The following is a 19,468-nucleotide window of genomic DNA, read 5'->3' on the forward strand; positions in this document are numbered from 1 at the left end:
CCGGTTGCCACCTGATGAACATTCCTAAGACTCACGCTGATAGTAACGGAATACAGGAACAGTAGTCGACAAATTCGATCTTTCGTACGCGTTATAGCAATAGCTTCGCCCAGAATTGAACCTGGGTCTCCAACATGACACCGAGCAACGTACCACCACACCACGTTCGACAATTTTTCGGTTATTCAGTAACCCATCCGGAAAATGTAATGAACGAAGCGGTCGCTCAACTGATTGCCCAGAAAACAAAACTGAGGAACATGAAACGCTTCGCTCCGCCAAAATTTTGGTTTGTCGTGGAATAGCGGAAGCCAGAGTCGATCAAGGAGTAAATGTCGATTTCTCATCCAGGTCCTACTACGTTACGATAATACAGTGTTACGGTATTAGTTCAAATAGGATATTATGGGGACAGCGTGCGTGTCGGGTTTAGGTAGTAGCTGGTCGGCGCCTTGATTGGGTAGCTACAGAACGTAAGGGAACGATGGGACAGTTGGACGTAGCATGGCTTCCCCTCACGTATCAATCTTCGAGCCTCTCATACTCCCGGCAGCAGACTCAGAGGAATGGGGCCCTCATCAAATTGGTGGTTCAACCTCCGTCAGTGGAATCCCTGGTAGGAAGGGGTATCTTGTGGTTGAGCGGGGAAGATACAGAATAGGCCCACCTCTGACCCTCAGGTGATCTCATCTCTCTGGTCGATGGTTACCGCAATGTTCGAGTATGTGACTTTTCCCAACAAGGAAAGCGCATCCGAGACATGCAGGCCGCCCAGGGCCACAATCGAGGTCGGGTCAGTGCCACTCCCAGCGAGGATGAGAAGGACAAGGGCTTCCAGCTGGTCGATACCTCCTCAGCCCCACGGAAGCATCATGTGAATAAGTACAGCCCCTTCCGACCCTCTTCGGCTATTTTACGGTTTTTCTATCAAAAAGGTACAGCCAGCCCCGGTGGCAAGACCACCGCAATAACCGCTACCAACAGCAGCATCAGCGCGATGGACGGTATCAGAAGGGCGGCGGCGGGAAGTCCTGGGGTCCTGCTGCTGGTGGTCGTCGTCATCAGCAGCAGAGTGCCTACCAACAAGGTTGGGGACGAGGCCAAGGCGTCGCCAGGGGCATTAAAGAGTGGAGCGTTGCGCCCAATCCCGACTGGCAGGTGGGCCCTCACTCGATCATCTGGTATTACTCATCATCATCATCGTTGCAGCTCGTCCGAGAATTGCCATTCACCCTTCTGGCTAAGGCGCATGTTGATCCTAAGAAGGTTGCCTATGAGGACCTTGTGTGGTGTGGCACTGGGCTGAAGGCTTATGAAAAGACCTACGACAGGGTGTCTCCCAAGCGTATGTACACCCAAGAGTAGTAGTTGGTCGCATTCGTGTTTTCCTATAGTTACCAAGTCATTGAAGCAGTACCCCGATATTGCTTTCTATAACGTCAGTACGGGTCAAGATCCGGTCATTGAGCAGTTGTTGACCAACCAGCCTGTGGCGAAGGGACAGGACGTCACGGTTGCTTGCACTGATAACGTAATAAATTTTAGTAGGAAAAATATATAACTCATATTTGTTGTTCTATATTGGGTGAAGTTTTCCTCCACTTGGGAATAATGATAATTTTTTTAACAAGTTGATAAAAATATGGTTGAACTTCTCGTAAATATTTATCGGAATTTCGCCCACGGTATGAAAAAAAATATATGACTTGAACTAATACCACAAAAAATCCTAGTAGGAAAAAATGTGTAGCCCGTAATCTTTCTATAGTGGGTATAGTTTTCTCTGCTTAGGAGTTATAATAATATGTAAATGAGGTTAAAGTTTATTAGAAGACCATATGAATGTATGTCGTTGATGTCATTATTATAAGCACTTTTAGGAGAGTATTACAGTATTAGGGATGATGTGACAGAATGATGGTATCGATAATGAAATCGGGTATGAAATATGAATAGTTTCAATTAGTGATGGAATTTATGTTCGTTTTCCTCAACTGAGCTCAGGAGTTTCCAAAAACAAATACTGATACCTCAAAACTTCCCGTAAAATTCTACAAAATTTTCATATTGTCGACCACACATGTGGTTGACCATGTGCATATTTCCCCCCACACCGATAAAGAGGTGAACTGATCTCAGGTTCTCTCCGTGATGATGGCCGCTAACAGATCTGTGTACTCCTGGGATTTAGTCATTACTCGACTGGATAATACCATCCTTATCGACACTCGGGAGGGGTCCAATCTTGACATGCTCACTGTCAATGAGACTAGTGAGTTCTGCTTGTGGTATGTAAGTGGACCTCATTTGTATCTTTCAGGTAGCGAACCTCCGGCGACTCATCCTGACGAGAGCGCTGAGGGGACGAAAACAGAGGCGTTTAACACTGTGTACAAGGTTGGGGAGGAGGCCACATGCATCAACCAGAACCTAACTGTGCAGGTCAGTGAGGGATTCGTGTTACTGGGTAGTGAGCTGATCTTAGATTTTTAAAGTATAAAAAAATATTATATTTGTTTATATATTTTGTTTATATGTTTTTGTTTATATTTGTTTTTGTTTTATTAAGTATTATATCATTTTCAGCTTCTCTCATCGTCCCTGCCCGAGAAGAGCAACGAGTATCCGAACCCCTTCGACCAGAGAGAAGACGATGAGGATGAGGAGGAGGAAGAAGAGGAGAAGGAGGAGCTTCTACCGCCCAGCAACGTAGCGTACAGGTAAGCCTAGTGTATATTTGGGTGACATTATGAGGTGTGGGAAAATATGCACATGGTCAACTGTATGTGTAGGTGACATTTGTGGAAATTTTGAGTGGCTTTTGTACACTCCTTTTTGAGTTTATGTGTGAGTATTATAGTTAACAACGAAACTCATGGACTCAGCTGAGGGAAGCGAACATATATATTCCTCTAACTCTGTGCTGATATGTGCTGACATGAAACGGCGTGCAGGGCGTACAGGAGGATTCAGTTTCGAGACTTGCGAGCAATAGGGGCTCTAAGTTCGATCGAGTTCCCTTGAAAAATTCATCATTGGAGTTTCACGACCCGTTTTACGCGAAGTGGCGTAAAACTCGGTGAAAAACGCGATATTCCCGCTATGCAGTAGCCGTGAAATATGTTTTTCACTAGTGTTTTTCATATCACTAGGGGGTGAAACTCCATTGTTATCGTCAAGATTGATGATAGAATACTCGCATGCGACTTTTCCCGATCTTGCCAGGTACCGTAAGGTTGACCTTCCTCGTGTGCCCGAGGAGAGTAAGAGTTGTAACATATCGATGATCGTACGGACTGAGGTGGACGCCTATGTACCCCAAGGTGAAGGGCAGCAGCAGGAGCAGCAGCCTGTCTATGCCAAGATACGTGCGCTCAACGAGTAGGTTACTGAAGCGGGTGTTGTCATCGAATGAATCTCTTATAGGATTCCCTCGACTCAGCAGCAGAAGCAACCTTGGAGGTCGTCGTTGGAATCCCAGAAGGGAGCGGTCCTTGCGACTGAGGTATGCTATTCATGGGGGGTATAAGAAGCATAAGTAAATTGGAAAATTTAGTGTTTTACGCTAAGTAGTGTCTCGGGCTGGAAGTTTAACAATGTTTATCAGATATAGATGATATACCTATAAAAGCTAGATTAGGTGAATATATAATTAATGCACATCGTGAAACACTTCGCTCCGCTGTGCTGGAGACGAGACGACTCCAACATGAAATGTATGGATTTGAGACGTGGCCTTCCTATTCATCTGTTGAGTACCATGTCTATGAACTCTCCTCTTGAGTGGCATAACAAGAATATGTGGCATCCTGAATGCCGCATTGACCAGTGAGGAAATTATGCGAATAGATGGTATGTGAAGAAGTTTCAACCGTTATACGCGACTCGGTGAAAAACGCCATATTTGCGATGAAAAGCAGTGGTCGTGAAATATGTTTCTCACTAGTGTTATTCATATCACTAGGGTGAAAGTTCATTGTATAGCATGTAATTTTTTGGGCTTAGCTACACTGTACAGTGCGGCTCAATTTTATGTGGAAAAATGTGTGTTTATCCTCGAAGATTGATGAGAATCGATCTGGAAATATATTGCATATTTGGTGACAGTGCTGTGGTGTGATATGAGTAACCTTCGGAGGTGATGATAGCGACAAGTTGTACTGATATTAATCCCGGAATAGGTGCAGATCGGCACTGACTGTATTATGATTGTATTTTATGAATACACTACGCTGCTGAGTTTACTAAGTTACCACTACAGCTTGAAGTTTGGCGTCATCATGTATAGGTGCACAACAACGCCTTCAAGTTGGGTCGTTGGGTTGCCAGTGCCCTTCTGGCGGGTACTAATGTTTTCAAGCTGGGATATGTCACCCGTGCTCGCATGAATGACCCTTTTCACCATTCTCTGCTGAGCGTCCAGACCTACAAAACTGAGGAGTTTGCTAAGCAAATAGGGTAGGGGGTTTTTGGTGAGTTGTGTAGAGTTGGAAGTAGTTCATTTCTTTAGGATGAACACCTCTAATGCATTCGGCATTGTTCAAGCTATTGTGGACTTGGTGATGCAGTATAAGGCCCCTGGAGCGGAGGAAGAGGAGGAGGATGAGGACGGAGCATCGTCGTTTGCTGGGAAATTCCTGCTTCTTAAGGAGCCGTCCAAGAGCATGATCCGACTTTATGCGGTAATTATTCTGCTACTTTCTGTGTGTATTTTTGATAGTAGTCAAAATTTCCCTATCGATTAGTGATAGTATAATTGTGTAGAAAATGACAATGATGAACGAATTTACGAGATTTATATACATACATTTTGAAGTTGGTTTTAGTTTGGGCATTGTCTTACTTTCGAATCGCTAGGCGGCTGCTGCGATTGCTTACATCTATACTCAATAGTGTTCTCGTCTGAGCTCATAGCCCCTATGTTGGCTATTGTAAACGGATATTATTTTATTACGGGAATTATTCAGGTACCATGGGAGGAGTTTGAGGAGTCGGATGAGGAGGAAGAGGAGGAATTGTCAGATGAAGAGGATGAGGAGGAAGAGTTGTAAAAGCTGACTGCTGCCCAGGATTCTTCGAAAGGCGCGGTGACGATGTTGGTCAACTGTTTCTATCCAACGACATTACTAGTGTGTCGCGTTGTAGTACTGAGTAAATCAATGCACGGTTTTGGTATGTATTTTGGTTAAGTATTGCCGAATTTAATCGACTAGCTGAGTAGAGGTGCATGGAGATATGGGTGGGATTGTCATCGGTGCAAGTGGACGAGACAGGAATCGTATACTGTACGTGTCCTATCAGATGTTGACTTCCCAGTAGATGGCCCTCTTCTACCGAAGAGTGCTAGCCTCCAGGGGAGTACTCGATCAATCTAGCGCTCCTTGTGAACTCTACACAAACGGTCTCAGTCGTCATTAACATTGATTCATAAATGGATCTCTCTTGCTGTTTATCGTAATCGAAGTAGTGCGATGAGGGAGAGAGGGATACGGCTATAATCAAGTTTATCTTGCCGGAGGAACAAGGGGACATATTCGTAGATATTCGCATACCAATAATTGGATGATTTATGCGTTCGTCTTGACTAACCACGTCGTAGATACTGAATTATCAGTCTACCCCCAGCGGGCACGAATGAATCATTTTCAGTTTACGGCGTGGCACTTCCAATGGCATTGTATTTCCGTCGAGCCCGTCTGATGGGAGCATCCAGTCGAGGGACCATCCTGGCTGCCATAGACAATCGAGTCGTAGACGCTAAGTTCAAGCTCCTTGAGAGGAATCTCGCTAGAGCGGTGGACAGAACGACTGTACAGCGGACAAAGCAGCTGGCTGATGCGTACTTGGACGAGTAGGATGGTCCCCTGTGGGAACGTGTGGAATCGGCCTCAACGAAATGCCAAACCTCGAATGTGCTTGCGACACTTCAACACAAACATGCGATAGTGGCGCTCGCTATAGATTGCAGGATTCGACGTTTTCTAACATGATTTAGTTTCGCAATTGGGCACAGTTTTGCTTACATTCAGGTGTCAGCTTGCGACGCATTCAAATTGAAGTTGGGTGTTTTACTCGTCTCGAAGTTGGTATTGAATATTCCTGGAGAAAGTTTTCTAAATTTCATATTGAGAGTGTTTTTCCCAAACTCAAGTTGGCTAGATTTTAGTGCCTGATATTGAGGTTCCACCCTTGCGACTTTGGGTGCAAAATAGTGTGGTGCCTTCCCCTAGAAATTGCACGTTAACAAAATAGTGACAAATCTGTATATCTGTCATATGGAGCGGTATGGATGTAGGTATGACCGGGTGTGTCGAACGAATGAGTCCAAGAGTATCCTCGCTAGAATTATACGAAGTTCACAAGAACGAGCGGAAGCTCTTTTTGAGAGAGCGGTTACTTTATACCAGTCTCTGCTACATCAGTGATACCAATCCCCGCGGTCTTGGGATCTATTGAGATTCCCCCTCAGAGTTGTCGAGCCGGAAGGCCTACACGCATGTGCCGTGTCCCTACTTGAGTATAGACGGCCAGAGTTGTATCCCTATGCAGTTGGTTTTGCTCGGAAGCTCGCGCTTCACCCAGTGTGCACCGCAGAGTTCGCAACGAAGTCGCCTTTCCAAGAGAGGCAATAACAGAAATCTTCCGAGTGCGTAAGATTCACAACACATCTCCTACTTAGAGCTACTCAATATCATTATGCCACGTCGTTGGTCCTTCTGAAGCAGTCGGGCCATTGGGACTTGGCAGAAGAGGTGCTCGCGCTGTGAGGTGTGTTGCTTTGCTGTATTCGATCGTCGTAGTTATTCGAAGAAGCACGCAAGTACGAGTGGAATTCGGAGTGTCCGATTGCATGGACATCAATCCTTCAAACGCCGGCGATATTCATCCCGGATCTGCGGCCTCCACAACCATGGTGGGACGAGAGGAAAGAATTGCCTATGAACGAGGTGTCATCTGTAGGGATCGAACTCGGGTCCTTCGGATTACCTCAGGCACTCTTAGAGAATCGGGCTATAATAGAGAAGGAACTGCGTGCTTCCCTTCGTGGTGTAATACCATCTTTCTTTCAACTCTTCGTCGAATGGAAGTATAGGTGCGATGGACCATGCAAGATGTGCAGCCTATGCTCACGGACCCTGGTGGGAAATGGCAACAGTACCAGCTATACACAGAGCGAGCTACAACCGCATTTTCTGAGGTTAATCGAGTGAGATTGAGAGCGTATCATCAGAATGTTCTTGTAGTCCATTTTTCCCAAGACCTCCCACCGACTGGTCAAAGCATTGCCTGGAAGAACACGAGCGACTAAGAGTTTCCAAGGCCTACCTTATGTATCGTACAATAACGAGGAGATCACAATTATTCGGATGACCCCCGGTGAGGATAATCCTCCACTTGTGTATGCTCGAAGGCGCTAAGGTACGAGAGTGGTTCGCCACAATGGCGGTAGTAATGCACGGTTGACCAGCATTATGGGCCTCATTGGATGCGAGGGCGTTTGGGTCGGCTGTGGTGATGATGAGAGAGAAATAAAAGCAGGCGAAGTCATCACTCTTGACGATAGTGAGTTTAATACTATCTCTCTATAGTGGGGGCAGTCGCGAAGCAAGAGATAACCGCGTGATGAGTGTAGTTGCGGAACACAATAGGAATAGACTAGCCTCATAGCTGAGGGAGTAGGACTGAGGATCAATGAGTGGCGATAATATAAGGATTGATGTGTTTGGGTGTGTAGTGGGTCAAGACTCGTGTACTCCCGAGACGGTTGTTCGGATCAGACAGTGTAGGGTCCAATCGAAGAAGGCCATGGGATAGTAGTTTTCACGTCAGCTGCTATCCTGAATGTATAGTATTCAAATAGAGATACAACGATGCCGCTAGGTTGAGTATGTCAACGTTCTATGTTATTCTTGAGACGATGTTCCCGAGGGCTCTCCATTCAAATGTCAAGTGTGCTTAGGTGTTGATCATTGGTACCGCCATGAGGGAACTGAGGAGCATTGGCACATCCTCGTTGGAACGATGCATCCTGACCTAGTGGATAAGCCATGGATATTCACAAAGTAGTATTTTCACTAGCGGTAGAGGTATGTTGCCTATCCTCAGTTGTTTCAATGGACATACAGAGTTCGAGAAGATCAGGCTTGATAAACTGCAGGAGTACAAGAAAATGGCCGACGCAATTGGGTGAAAAATCCAGCGCCTCTTTGGAGCTTTCCTGCCATCCCGCATCCACTCTAGTTACGAGTACCCCATCAAAGGCCTGTGGGATCCCGAGCTTCGGAACATGTATCTACCAACGCCGGGTAAGTTTGAGAGCTTGGCTAGCTCATGAGATAAAACACGATTTCATGCCTGTTTCTGGAAACTAATCTTCGGACTTTGTACCAGTGAATGGTTGGATCCAAGGCGGGCTGTTCTCCACTATCTCTGATGACTAGGGCTTCGTGACGAAGGGGCGGAGCTCGCTCGCCCATCATGGGCCATTAAAATTCGTCAATCATTGACGAAGTTCATCAGGCGAACTAACGATGGGAAAATTTCGAGCCGATTGACGGTCAATGGGCTTTGAATCCTTTTATCGAGTAACTTTTAGTAAAATTATTTTTCTCAACAACATCATTGGTCAAACATCCATGGTCAACATGGCTCTTCACCAAGAGCTTCGCTTCCGAAAACAGCTGGGCTATTCGCAGGATTTCCAGCAGTGACGGGAGAGTCTTCCGTCACGACTTCCGTTCCGAGCTTGTCTGACGAGCTTTCGGGACCCATATCATTTGCTGGGCAACTTGATGAAGACCGGCCCATCTTCGAGTCGGAATTCGACTGTCGAATGCGTCGGTGACTAGCATGGTAAAGCTAGCGGTGTGACCGTCACACTGTGACGAACTATATATGGACATGAATTTCATAACTCTACACAGTGAAGTCGATAACTCAATTCGAAGGACCAAGCCGATCACAACTTGTGATAGGCCCAATCTTCCAAGTGATTCACAAGTTGTGTAATACAACTCGCTGGCAAGAAGCAGCTGTCAGTGAATCGTCGCACGCAAGTTGGGGACGCGCGAGATTATCGAACATTGATATTTCGGTTAGAAACACTCATAAAACTCGGGCTGGCCTGGGGGAACTTGACTCGTCGATGGCTGGATGACCCCCTGCTGAGGACAACGACGAAATTCACCAGAGGCGTTCCTGAGTGATCGGTCTGTGTATATCTATATCTGATTCCCAAGAAAATCAGAGCCGGACCTCTGTGACTGGCCTTCATAGTTGACTTGAGCCGTACTCCGTGACTTGCCTTTATAGCTCACGCTTTCCACTGGACGACGTTAGCTCAATTAGCTACCATGCAGACAATGTATAACTGTGCTAAGCTTTTATAGCTACACATCGTCTGCGTGATTACATCACCCAGAATTTACGGAGGTACGATTCGTTTACAGAGTTCATACATTGTATACGACACGCTCAGTTTTACCCTTTGAAACTCCGATCCGTGTTTCCAACAGTGTTGGTCCAACTCGGTGACACCGTGTAGTATGACATAATCCGTCTCAGTTGCTCGAGCCCTCTGTCCGAACCTAACGTGAGTGTCACCTCGTAAAAGAGGTCTACAAGCATCAATTATATCAAACTGTGTTTGACACACACGTTTATGATGAGGAATCGCCGAGAAACTCTCTTACTGAAACTAAGTCGCTGTGGCGCTGGTCGTCTAAAATCGACGGTTGGCTATCGAACGACCTGTGCTTCCCTACTTGAATACCGTAGAATAACATGTCAGCTCGTAAGTTATGAGTCGTAATAGTGTGACGACCTCAGTTTGGACTATGCACCACCCGCATCGCTATCTCATAATAACTTCAGAACATTCAAGAATTAGAATCTACCTCATAATTACGGGCACACCCTCAGGGTAGCTAGCCCTAGTGGGCTGCGAATCATAATTTGTTATTTGTTGTGCTTCTCAGGCGGATCGTCGCTGGACTCTTGGCAACACTTCACAAGATGCTCTTTTCGACCTATAATCGATGAATCAAGGGCCTTGATTTAATTGCAAGCCTTGATTCAAGGCTTACAATTAAATCAGGTGAGCTTAAGATAAAATGTGAGACAAATCAGTAAATAGTCTTAACCTAACAAGAACACTTTGCGATGGCAACTACAGCATGTATTAGCAGTACAAGTCTGAGCAACTCCGAACGTGTGACGTCGTATTAGATTAGCTCCGAGAGGTTCAGATTTCTACTTGATACCTGGGGCAGATCGATTACGGCACGCAAAGTATACCTCATGTTTAGTAGCTTTGCATGCGAGCGCGTCGAGGACCAGTGCTCGCAGTGCAATCCTTGCCCTACTCTACATTACGCAGGCTTGTATGGTTACCCTATTAGGGTAACCCCCTAAGTTAGATGATAGAATCGAGCGACAAGCACTGGTAAACTTATGTCAAGTCATGTGTTGTAGTCTCAAGGCTTGTTCTAAACAGAAGCTGCGGAGCTAGCTAACCATTTCGGACAGCTAGCCTTTTAAATCGGCAACAAAATCAGCAACACAGGTATCAGAGGGGGGGGAGGGTGTTGACTCATCACTGCCAGCTAGTTCCGAAATTAAGTGGCTATCGATGACAGACTCTCGCGCAACTCAACATCGCTACGTTCGCTATGATAAGCATTCGTATCAGATAATGACGGAATAGGCCAAAGATCAAGTACGTTAAATACTTGAAAGCTCCGGGCGGGAACAACCAGATACACGAACTTCTCCCGGAAAATATTCCCAGGAGCTCTCGAGATGCGAACTTCACACTAACCTTCACAGATCAGAATGAGATTCCCGACACGGCACAGACATAAACTCGTGAGCCCCAGCCATTTAGCAATAAGTCTGATGGTGAGTACACGTGAGACAAGAGCTACTGGATAAACGGCGAAGCCTCATTAGATCGTATGCCGATCGGTTCGACACATCAATATGGAATATGATCAGATCAGAACTGTCAAAATGTTTTCATGTTAGCACATGAATGGCTACTGAGCTGTAGCCAAGAGTACAAGGGGACTGGCCGAGTGAAATCCTGCAATGCGACTCATCATCGGCATCGGAGTCTCACTCGGTCCTTCCCGAACCAACTCATAAGGATAAACATTAGCTTAAACGGGGCATGGCCAAGCGCCTTTATCCTTATACAGAGCCGTAGAATTTCTTAGCTTCATGTACAAGTAGTCGAGTTTGGGGAACGTGAGGGAGGGATATAGGGAATCGTCGTTGAGTCTGCCCTTGGAGTCCTTCACAAGTCTGTGACACTCGCGACCCAGGAGAAAAACTCGAATATACCCCTCATCCATCTCCTTCTCTTTTGGGTCGAACTCATACACGCATGTGTAAACTTTCTTAGGTCCAAGAGGATCTTTCTGATGGGTGAGGAGAACATCGCCATTGACTGTGAACTCTATTCTGATGACATACTCTCCATATTGTCCGGACTTATCGATGCACGGCCTGTAGACAGCTACATGACCACGAACGCCCATACCGTAGATGATCAGACTGGTAATGAGATGCAGAACTCCCATGTTACAGATAGTTAACTGAGTGCCAAATTGAGTCCGAGAAGGTCACCATGATATGATTCACGACGGTTATCACAACACAACTCGAACTTGAGCCAAGATATGGATACGGGGAGATTCTCGATACTTAACACGAACTGATTGCGCTGAGCCCACATGTTGTGTTCTAGCGTAAAATATCCGTACGCATGCACAAGTCAGTGGCGTCACCTGTGCGAAAGTTTCACAGCGAAACCTACCATACTGTAATTTTTAATGGTTATGATCTTGAACTGATTATTCTAGGTAATGGAGAGAAAACCTCATCTCAGCAACTTATGCTGGCCCATCATCATCAAGATCAAGAGTCTCAATCGTACCGGGTTCATCATCCCATTCAACGTCAACCCGACCCGAGACACGCATATCACGTACCGTTCCATGAACACTCCACGTCACGTCACGTCACCAAGTCACGTGATCGGCCATAACCATAAACTCGACTTTTCTACGAACTACCTTTTCCAACCTTTTACAGTCCTACTTGTGCCATGACTGTCAGAGCTGACGATGGCCACAGCTCAACACATAGAGGTGGAAAATTTCCGCTCCTATGTGTTGAAATGGTATACATGCGGTTCAGTTGACTCTTGACTTGGTTTGGCAATGGAAGACCTAATTATAAGACAGATTGCTGTGTATCATGTTTCGACATTGCTTCTGGCGTATCGCGTGTTGTTTATTATCTTCTAGCGTGTCGAAATATCATGAATATATGTAAGTGCAACTTGCACTATGCAAGGTAGGTCGCAGGTTCGAATCACAGACAATTTTTTAACCTTCACGTTCATTTCGAAAATCGAGTGCTGTCCCCTCCCAACTTGAGAGTCCCAAGCAATACGTATATAATTCATATCAGTAATATACAAAAAAAGTTGCAAGCCGAAACTAGCTGAAGTTGACTGGAAATCTAGGATATGCTCGCGATAACTAGCAGAAGACTCGACTGGAGGGTTGTCAGGGTAACCCCAGACAACTTCCTCACATTAGTCGATCAGCAGGCTGGATCTCTGGTCGATCGACTGGTTTATATGACCTCATGCAAGGCGATGCCGATGCTCAGCTCACTGGAGGAACTCACGGAAAGTATATTATGATGATTATGGTCTATACGAAGCCTAATGTGAGCTTGAAGAAAAGCTGACAACGTGCTCTGTATCAAACAGCGTTGCTCTTCCTTGCGCGGTTACTGCTGGTCGAGAAAATATTGGACTGGGCCAAGTGTTACAATCGACTGGGCAAGGACGTGTCTCCTCCAGTTGAGTCCAGAAAATGGAAGAATTTCCTCGAACTGACCACAGTAGGATTCAAATTTTGTGTAACTGCATCGTATGTGTGCCATGTCTAGCCGTGTGCCACATGATCCGACCCGAAAAGCAGCAGACCGGTGCTGCTCAAAGGAGCTCCTCCAATATTCTACATACCCTCACTCGCCGGCACAGTATTGTCCCGAAGCTCAATTGGGAATACCAACAAGTCGTGAACGAGTTCATAAGCCAACAGACGAGTCAGAACCAATAGACTAAAACTCCCTGCAAAACTCACTGTCAGCTCGACAGTTATCATTACTCACTGATAATCCTCGTCTGTACAGCCCATACGATATTGATGAGCAGTCCATGCCATTCCTAGCTTCAAAAGGGCCATGAAAGTACCCTCATCGAGGGGACACATGATGGCAGCAGCACGAGGAGATCTCTGTCCTCATCTGGCAGCGAAGATACGCCCGATCGAGAAAGCAAGATATACTCCAGTTCCAATTGGGCTTTCCCTGCGATGGCTTTCGTTGAGTCGAGTATTTAAACTAAGGGACTTCTCCACCACTGGTCACTCATTATCCGTTCGGTCCATTTTCCGTTGGAAATACACAAAACTTGTGTTTTGGCAACGGCATGCCGTGACTGATACTGGATGGGCATCACACCGTTCTACGAATTGTCATTCTACTTGTGTTTCTTTCATTTCGATCTCGGATCGATCCTACGTCGTCTAGTCCAACAGGCTGCGCGCCTGCCGCTCCAAAGAAGAAGAGCTCCATTTTAGGGCCGCCCCGTTCCGGATCGAATTCTGAGCAAATATTGGCTATTTGTTCGGCGAGCCCGTTGCAGGCTCATAGCTGGACCAGCTAAGCTGGTGCTAAACGCTCCTTAGAATCTCGGAGACGTTCTCTGCTTGCACTAGCTCTCTTCGCCGTTACAACGCGTGTTGCTCGTAGCCAACTGGTGCATACAATACTGACTATCAACACAAGTCAACAGTCTCAACGAAGCCCAATAGCCATATGATATGGCCCATATACTAGGAGGAAAGATGAGACGAGGATTGTGCTCTCGGCCTCCTCTAGGTACGAACGATTCTGCAAATAAATGGTACCCAGTCACAAGACCTGTCATGACTCCTAGCACGCTATACCGTCCTCGGGCCTGCAGACAACGTTATGCTTCACACGATATAGCAACCATGTTCAAAGCTTTCTGTGGAGGGAGGGAAGTCATTCCCCTGGTTAGAACCAGAGTCAGTCCCCGTTAAGTCATTGGTACCCGTATCCTCACTATAATCCAACTCATCCAAATCATTGATATCATAACCAGAATACACTCTCTCTCTCTCTCTCTCGCTCGCAGCCGTCGTACGGCTAGGCGACTCCGAGCTACACCTAGTGCAGCAACGGAGGTTATGAGGTCAAGTATAGGGCTGACCAGACCGCAGAAGAGAAAAAATATACAGTAGGCTTGCGCCTATAATAGTTGCATTGATACCATTGATACACAGCAGAACGTGCATTCATGCTCTTCATTGTGTTCTTTTCGCTTTTTTTTCTTTTTTTTCTTTTTTTTATATCTTTTTTATCTTTTTTTAATCTTTTTTTAATCTTTTTTTTATTTATTTTCCTTTTTTTTACTTTCTTCTTTTTTACATCATATCATGCTTCAGCGGCATGTTACAGCCCAAACGGATCCTCCGCTCCCACAAAGTTCTATTTTTTGCTGTGCTCGTTTTAACGCCTGTCTCAGCATGTCATGTTTGATCAACTCTAGCCACGACTGACGAGGCCTACCTGGGCGCCTCGAGATCCATTGTGCACTCTCGGGTTCCACTCTAATAATCTCTTGGCCACGTTATCATCCGGTGATCTCATTAGATGTCCATACCATCTCAATCTTCTCGCACGGAGTTCATTCAAACATCCTGCTGAACGTGTACGAGCGCAGAGCTCCTTGGAAGACATCGTCGTCATCGGAGGTAACCGAATCACTTTCCTTAAGCATGTATTGTAGAACGTCTTAAACATTTGTGTCTCCTCCTTGTTAAGGGCCATAGTCTCCGATCCATAGAAGAGCGAAGCAAAGACGACGGACCTCATCACAACCATCTTACCTCGAATACCGATGTCGTGGGACTTCCAGATGTTGTGGAGCCGATGAAGGTTAGCTCCCGCGACTCGAATTCGATCACGTATTGCCTTCACGTATCCAGCTTCACTAGATATTAAGACTCCCAGTTGCCGATACTCCGTAACCACTGCCACACTGTTATGCTCGCTGTCGTGTTGACAATTGATAAGTAGCCTCCTTGTCTTACATTCCGGTTCACCGATTCCCAAGCTGAGATTTGCTGGGGCAGCCTCCTCTTCTAACGCATCCAGTGCAAGGTCACTCTCTCCTTGAGAGTTTGTTGGGACCGTAATATCATCAGCGAAGCATAGGCACCCGATAGGTTCTTGTAAGCTATACGATCTTTCAGAGAATCGAGTGTGTCGGTGGTTGTAGTCATGCTCTCTGAGAAGGACGAAACCACGCTTTGCAGTTATTATACTTCGTCTCAATATCATATCCAGTGATGTTATGAAGATAATGGGGCTCCATATATCGCCCTGCTTAACTCCTGATCCCAACTTTACTTCACAGGTCTTCCTATCATAGGAATCCTATGAACTGTCAATGATGCCACTGCATCCGAATAGCTCTGCTCTATTACTCTCAAATATTTTGGGTGAATACCCGCCGCCTGTAGACAGTCCATCATGAACTTCCTATCCAACTTATCGAATGCCTTCTTCCAGTCTGCCATCAGTAGGCAGAGGGGTCGATTATATGCTATGCATGCATCTCTCAGCAATTGCGTAGCATGTATGACTTCAACTGCAGACCGAAATTTTCTGAATCCGCATTGTGAGTGGTGAATCCTTTTATCCAACTGGTCTCTGATCCTTCCCAATATAACCGCTGAGTAAATTTTCGCCGCCGCTACTTGTGCCATCACCGTTCGATAGGACATCACTGTGTCTGCCGCTTTCCGGCCCTTCTTGATGAGTGTCACTTTACTCGTTAGCCATTCAGTTGGCTGCTTTTCTGCCACGAAACATTTCTCACATATCTTATGGATCCATCGCTGCAAAACTGGGCTTTGGTTGAGAAGGTCTCCGCTAATCCCATCGATACCTGGGCCCTTGCCCTTCTTCAACCTAGCTGTAGCCTCGAAGACCTCGTTCGGGGAAGGTGGTGCCGGTGCCGGTTGAGGGTCCTCCTCGGGATCCCGATAGCCAACGGGTCTCCCTGTCTCTCTCGCTGGTACCCTCGGATGGTTGTAATCTGGTGGTGTGTACAGCTCTCTCATGTATGCTGCGAAGTCCTCGGCTTGTAGGATCCCCGGTATGGTATCACTCCTACCTTTAACTCCCAATCTTTTACGGAGAAGACTCCATATTGATCGGTGATCATGCATGGGGGTGTGCCTGATCTCTTCGACTGCTTGATGAATCCCTGCTCGTAATTCTCTTCTGCTCCCACGGCCGCTGGCTGGTGTTCTTCCGTAGCGGTTGGCTACTTCTCGTTCTTTTGCCAACTCGTAGCTTTGTCGCAAACTCTCCTTGAAGTCATTCCATAGTAGGTCCATATCGCAGTCGTCTACCCGCTCATCAAGTGATCGCAATCCATTTCTCAACGCTGCCTCCATCCTTGTGATATTTGACGTGTCCTGTGTTGGTCTATATATCGGTGATCCGCTTCTGGCAGATACTTTCCTACCCAGATATTTCTTATTCACAAAATGTAATAAAATTCATAAAATGGCCGACGAAATTGGGTGACAAAGCCAGCGCCTTTTTGGAGCTTTTCTGCCATCCCGCATCCACTCTAGTTACGAGTACCCCATCAAAGGCCTGTGGGATCCCGAGCTTCGGAACATGTATCTACCAACGCCGGGTAAGTTTGAGAGCTTGGCTAACTCATGAGATAAAACACGATTTCATGCTGTTTCTGGAAACTAATCTTCGGACTTTGTACCAGTGAATGGTTGGATCCAAGGCGGGCTGTTCTCCACTATCTCTGATGACTAGGGCTTCGTGACGAAGGGGCGGAGCTCGCTCGCCCATCATGGGCCATTAAAATTCGTCAATCATTGACGAAGTTCGTCAGGCGAACTAACGATGGGAAAATTTCGAGCCGATTGACGGTCAATGGGCTTTGAATCCTTTTATCGAGTAACTTTTAGTAAAATTATTTTTCTCAACAACATCATTGGTCAAACATCCATGGTCAACATGGCTCTTCACCAAGAGCTTCGCTTCCGAAAACAGCTGGGCTATTCGCAGGATTTCCAGCAGTGACGGAAGAGTCTTCCGTCACGACTTCCGTTCCGAGCTTGTCTGACGAGCTTTCGGGACCCATATCATTTGCTGGGCAACTTGATGAAGACCGGCCCATCTTCGAGTCGGAATTCGACTGTCGAATGCGTCGGTGACTAGCATGGTAAAGCTAGCGGTGTGACCGTCACACTGTGACGAACTATATATGGACATGAATTTCATAACTCTACACAGTGAAGTCGATAACTCAAGTCGAAAGACCAAGCCGATCACAACTTGTGATAGGCCCAATCTTCCAAGTGATTCACAAGTTGTGTAATACAACTCGCTGGCAAGAAGCAGCTGTCAGTGAATCGTCGCACGCAAGTTGGGGACGCGCGAGATTATCGAACAATGCTATGTCGGTTAGAAACATTCATAAAACTCGGGCTGGCCTGGGGGAACATGATTCGTCGATGGCTGGATGACTTCCTGCTGAGGATAACGACGAAATTCACCAGAGGCGTTCCTGAGTGATCGACCTGTGTATATCTATATCTGATTCCCAAGAAAATCAGAGCCGGACCTCCGTAACTGGCCTTTATAGTTGACTCGAGCCGTACTCCGTGACTTGTCTTTATAGCTTACGCCTTCCACTGAACGACGTTAGCTCAATTAGCTACCATGCAGACAATGTATAACTGGGCTAAGCTTTTATAGTTACACATCGCCTGCGTGATTACATCACCCAGAATTTACAGAGGTACGATTCGTTTACAGAGTTCATACATTGTATACGACACGCTCAGTTTTACCCTTTGAAACTCCGATCCGTGTTGCCAACAGTGTTGGTCCAACACGGTGTTGAACCAACACTGTTAGTATGACACAATCCGTCTCAGTTGCTCGAGCCCTCTGTCCGAACCTAACGTGAGTGTCACCTCGTAAAAGAGGTCTACAAGAATCAATTATATCAAACTGTGTTTGACACACACGTTTATGATGAGGAATCGCCGAGAAACTCTCTTACTGAAACTAAGTCGCTGTGGCGCTGGTCGTCTAAAATCGACGGTTGGCTATCGAACGACCTGTGCTTCCCTACTTGAATACCGTAGAATAACACGTCAGCTCGTAAATTATGAGTCGTGATAGTGTGATGACCTCAGTTTGGACTATGCACCACCCGCAAGCATCGCTATCTCAGAATAACTTCAGAACATTCAAGAATTAGAATCTACCTCATAATTACGGGCACACCCTCAGGGTAGCTAGCCCTAGTTGAACTTATGTGCTGCGAATCATAATTTGTTATTTGTTGTGCTTCTCAGGCGGATCGTCGCTGGACTCTTGGCAACACTTCACAAGATGCTGTTTTTGACTTATAATCGATGAATCAAGGGCCTTGATTTAATTGCAAGCCTTGATTCAAGGCTTGCAATTAAGTCAGGTGAGCTTATGATAGAATGTGAGACAAATCAGTAAATAGTCTTAACCTAACAAGAACAGCTTGCGATGGCAACTACAGCATGTATTAGCAGTACAAGTCTGAGCAACTCCGAACGTGTGACGTCGTATTAGATTAGCTCCGAGAGGTTCAGATTTCTACTTGATACCTGGGGCAGATCGATTACGGCACGCAAAGTATACCTCATGTTTAGTAGCTTTGCATGCGAGCGCGTCGAGGACCAGTGCTCGCAGTGCAATCCTTGCCCTACTCTACATTACGTAGGCTTGTATGGTTACCCTATTAGGGTAACCCCCTAACTTAGATGATAGAATCGAGCGACAAGCACTGGTAAACTTATGTCAAGTCATGTGTTGTGGTCTCAAGGCTTGTTCTAAACAGAAGCTGCGGAGCTAGCTAACCACTTCGGACAGCTAGCCTTTCGGACTAGCTGTCCGAAATGCTCAGGCCTAGAGTGAGTCTCACTTTAGAATATAGATACGGCAATGAAGGGCAAAGTCTGAGTTTTAAAATCAGCAACACAAGGAGTATCAGGGGGGGGGGGGGGTGTTGGCTCATCACTGCCAGCTAGTTCCGAAATTAAGTGGCTATCGTTGACAGAGTCTCGCGCAACTCAACATCGCTACGTTCGCTATGATAAGCATTCGTATCAGATAATGACGGAATAGACCAAAGATCAAGTACGTTAAATACTTGAAAGCTCCGGGCGGGAACAACCAGATACACGAACTTCTCCCGGAAAATATTCCCAGCTCTCGAGATGCGAACTTCACACTAACCTTCACAGATCAGAATGAGATTCCCGACACGGCACAGACA

At 46.2% G+C, this 19,468-nt stretch overlaps 3 protein-coding genes across 3 annotated transcripts; 2 read left to right on the forward strand and 1 right to left on the reverse strand.

Annotated features, from left to right (window-relative positions):
- Window positions 1–504: 504 nt before the first annotated feature.
- Pmar_PMAR019028 (eukaryotic translation initiation factor 3 subunit, putative) lies at window positions 505–5,051 on the forward strand (the record flags this gene model as incomplete). Its single annotated transcript, XM_002778806.1, has 13 exons — window positions 505–616; window positions 681–882; window positions 936–1,158; window positions 1,210–1,345; window positions 1,395–1,531; window positions 2,140–2,272; window positions 2,321–2,442; window positions 2,587–2,720; window positions 3,226–3,381; window positions 3,427–3,505; window positions 4,289–4,458; window positions 4,511–4,682; window positions 4,968–5,051. 13 exons carry the CDS (start codon window positions 505–507, stop codon window positions 5,049–5,051), a joined length of 1,860 nt encoding a protein of 619 aa, XP_002778852.1.
- Window positions 5,052–5,647: 596 nt separating this feature from the next.
- On the forward strand, window positions 5,648–8,349 carry Pmar_PMAR019029 (hypothetical protein). Its single transcript, XM_002778807.1, has 12 exons — window positions 5,648–5,851; window positions 6,296–6,421; window positions 6,470–6,625; window positions 6,680–6,752; window positions 6,801–6,947; window positions 6,993–7,049; window positions 7,094–7,198; window positions 7,245–7,377; window positions 7,420–7,563; window positions 7,961–8,063; window positions 8,107–8,187; window positions 8,242–8,349. The coding sequence occupies exons 1-12, from the start codon at window positions 5,670–5,672 to the stop codon at window positions 8,333–8,335; spliced, it is 1,401 nt and encodes a 466-aa protein (XP_002778853.1). The 5' UTR covers window positions 5,648–5,669; the 3' UTR covers window positions 8,336–8,349.
- A 1,902-nt stretch (window positions 8,350–10,251) lies between these two features.
- On the reverse strand, window positions 10,252–16,595 carry Pmar_PMAR019031 (conserved hypothetical protein; the record flags this gene model as incomplete). The annotated part of the gene is made up of 3 exons (XM_002778808.1): window positions 10,252–10,365; window positions 14,677–15,546; window positions 15,597–16,595. Coding segments are annotated over 3 exons (1,983 nt in total), but the record flags the coding sequence as incomplete, so codon positions are not given.
- Between the last annotated feature and the right edge of the window lie 2,873 nt (window positions 16,596–19,468).

This window comes from Perkinsus marinus (genome assembly GCF_000006405.1).
Source record: "Perkinsus marinus ATCC 50983 genomic scaffold scf_1104296948168, whole genome shotgun sequence".
NCBI classification, from domain to species: Eukaryota; Perkinsozoa; order Perkinsida; family Perkinsidae; genus Perkinsus; species Perkinsus marinus.

What these genes read in the sequence shown, in the direction of transcription:
- Pmar_PMAR019029 (XM_002778807.1), top strand. Translation starts at nt 5,670, where the DNA reads ATGGCATTGTATTTCCGTCGAGCCCGTCTGATGGGAGCATCCAGTCGA. An exon ending in GCTGATGCGTACTTGGACGA is followed by an intron (nt 5,852 to 6,295) that starts GTAGGATGGTCC and finishes GTATGGATGTAG; the next exon opens with GTATGACCGGGTGTGTCGAA. An exon ending in AAGAATTGCCTATGAACGAG is followed by an intron (nt 6,948 to 6,992) that starts GTGTCATCTGTA and finishes GGATTACCTCAG; the next exon opens with GCACTCTTAGAGAATCGGGC.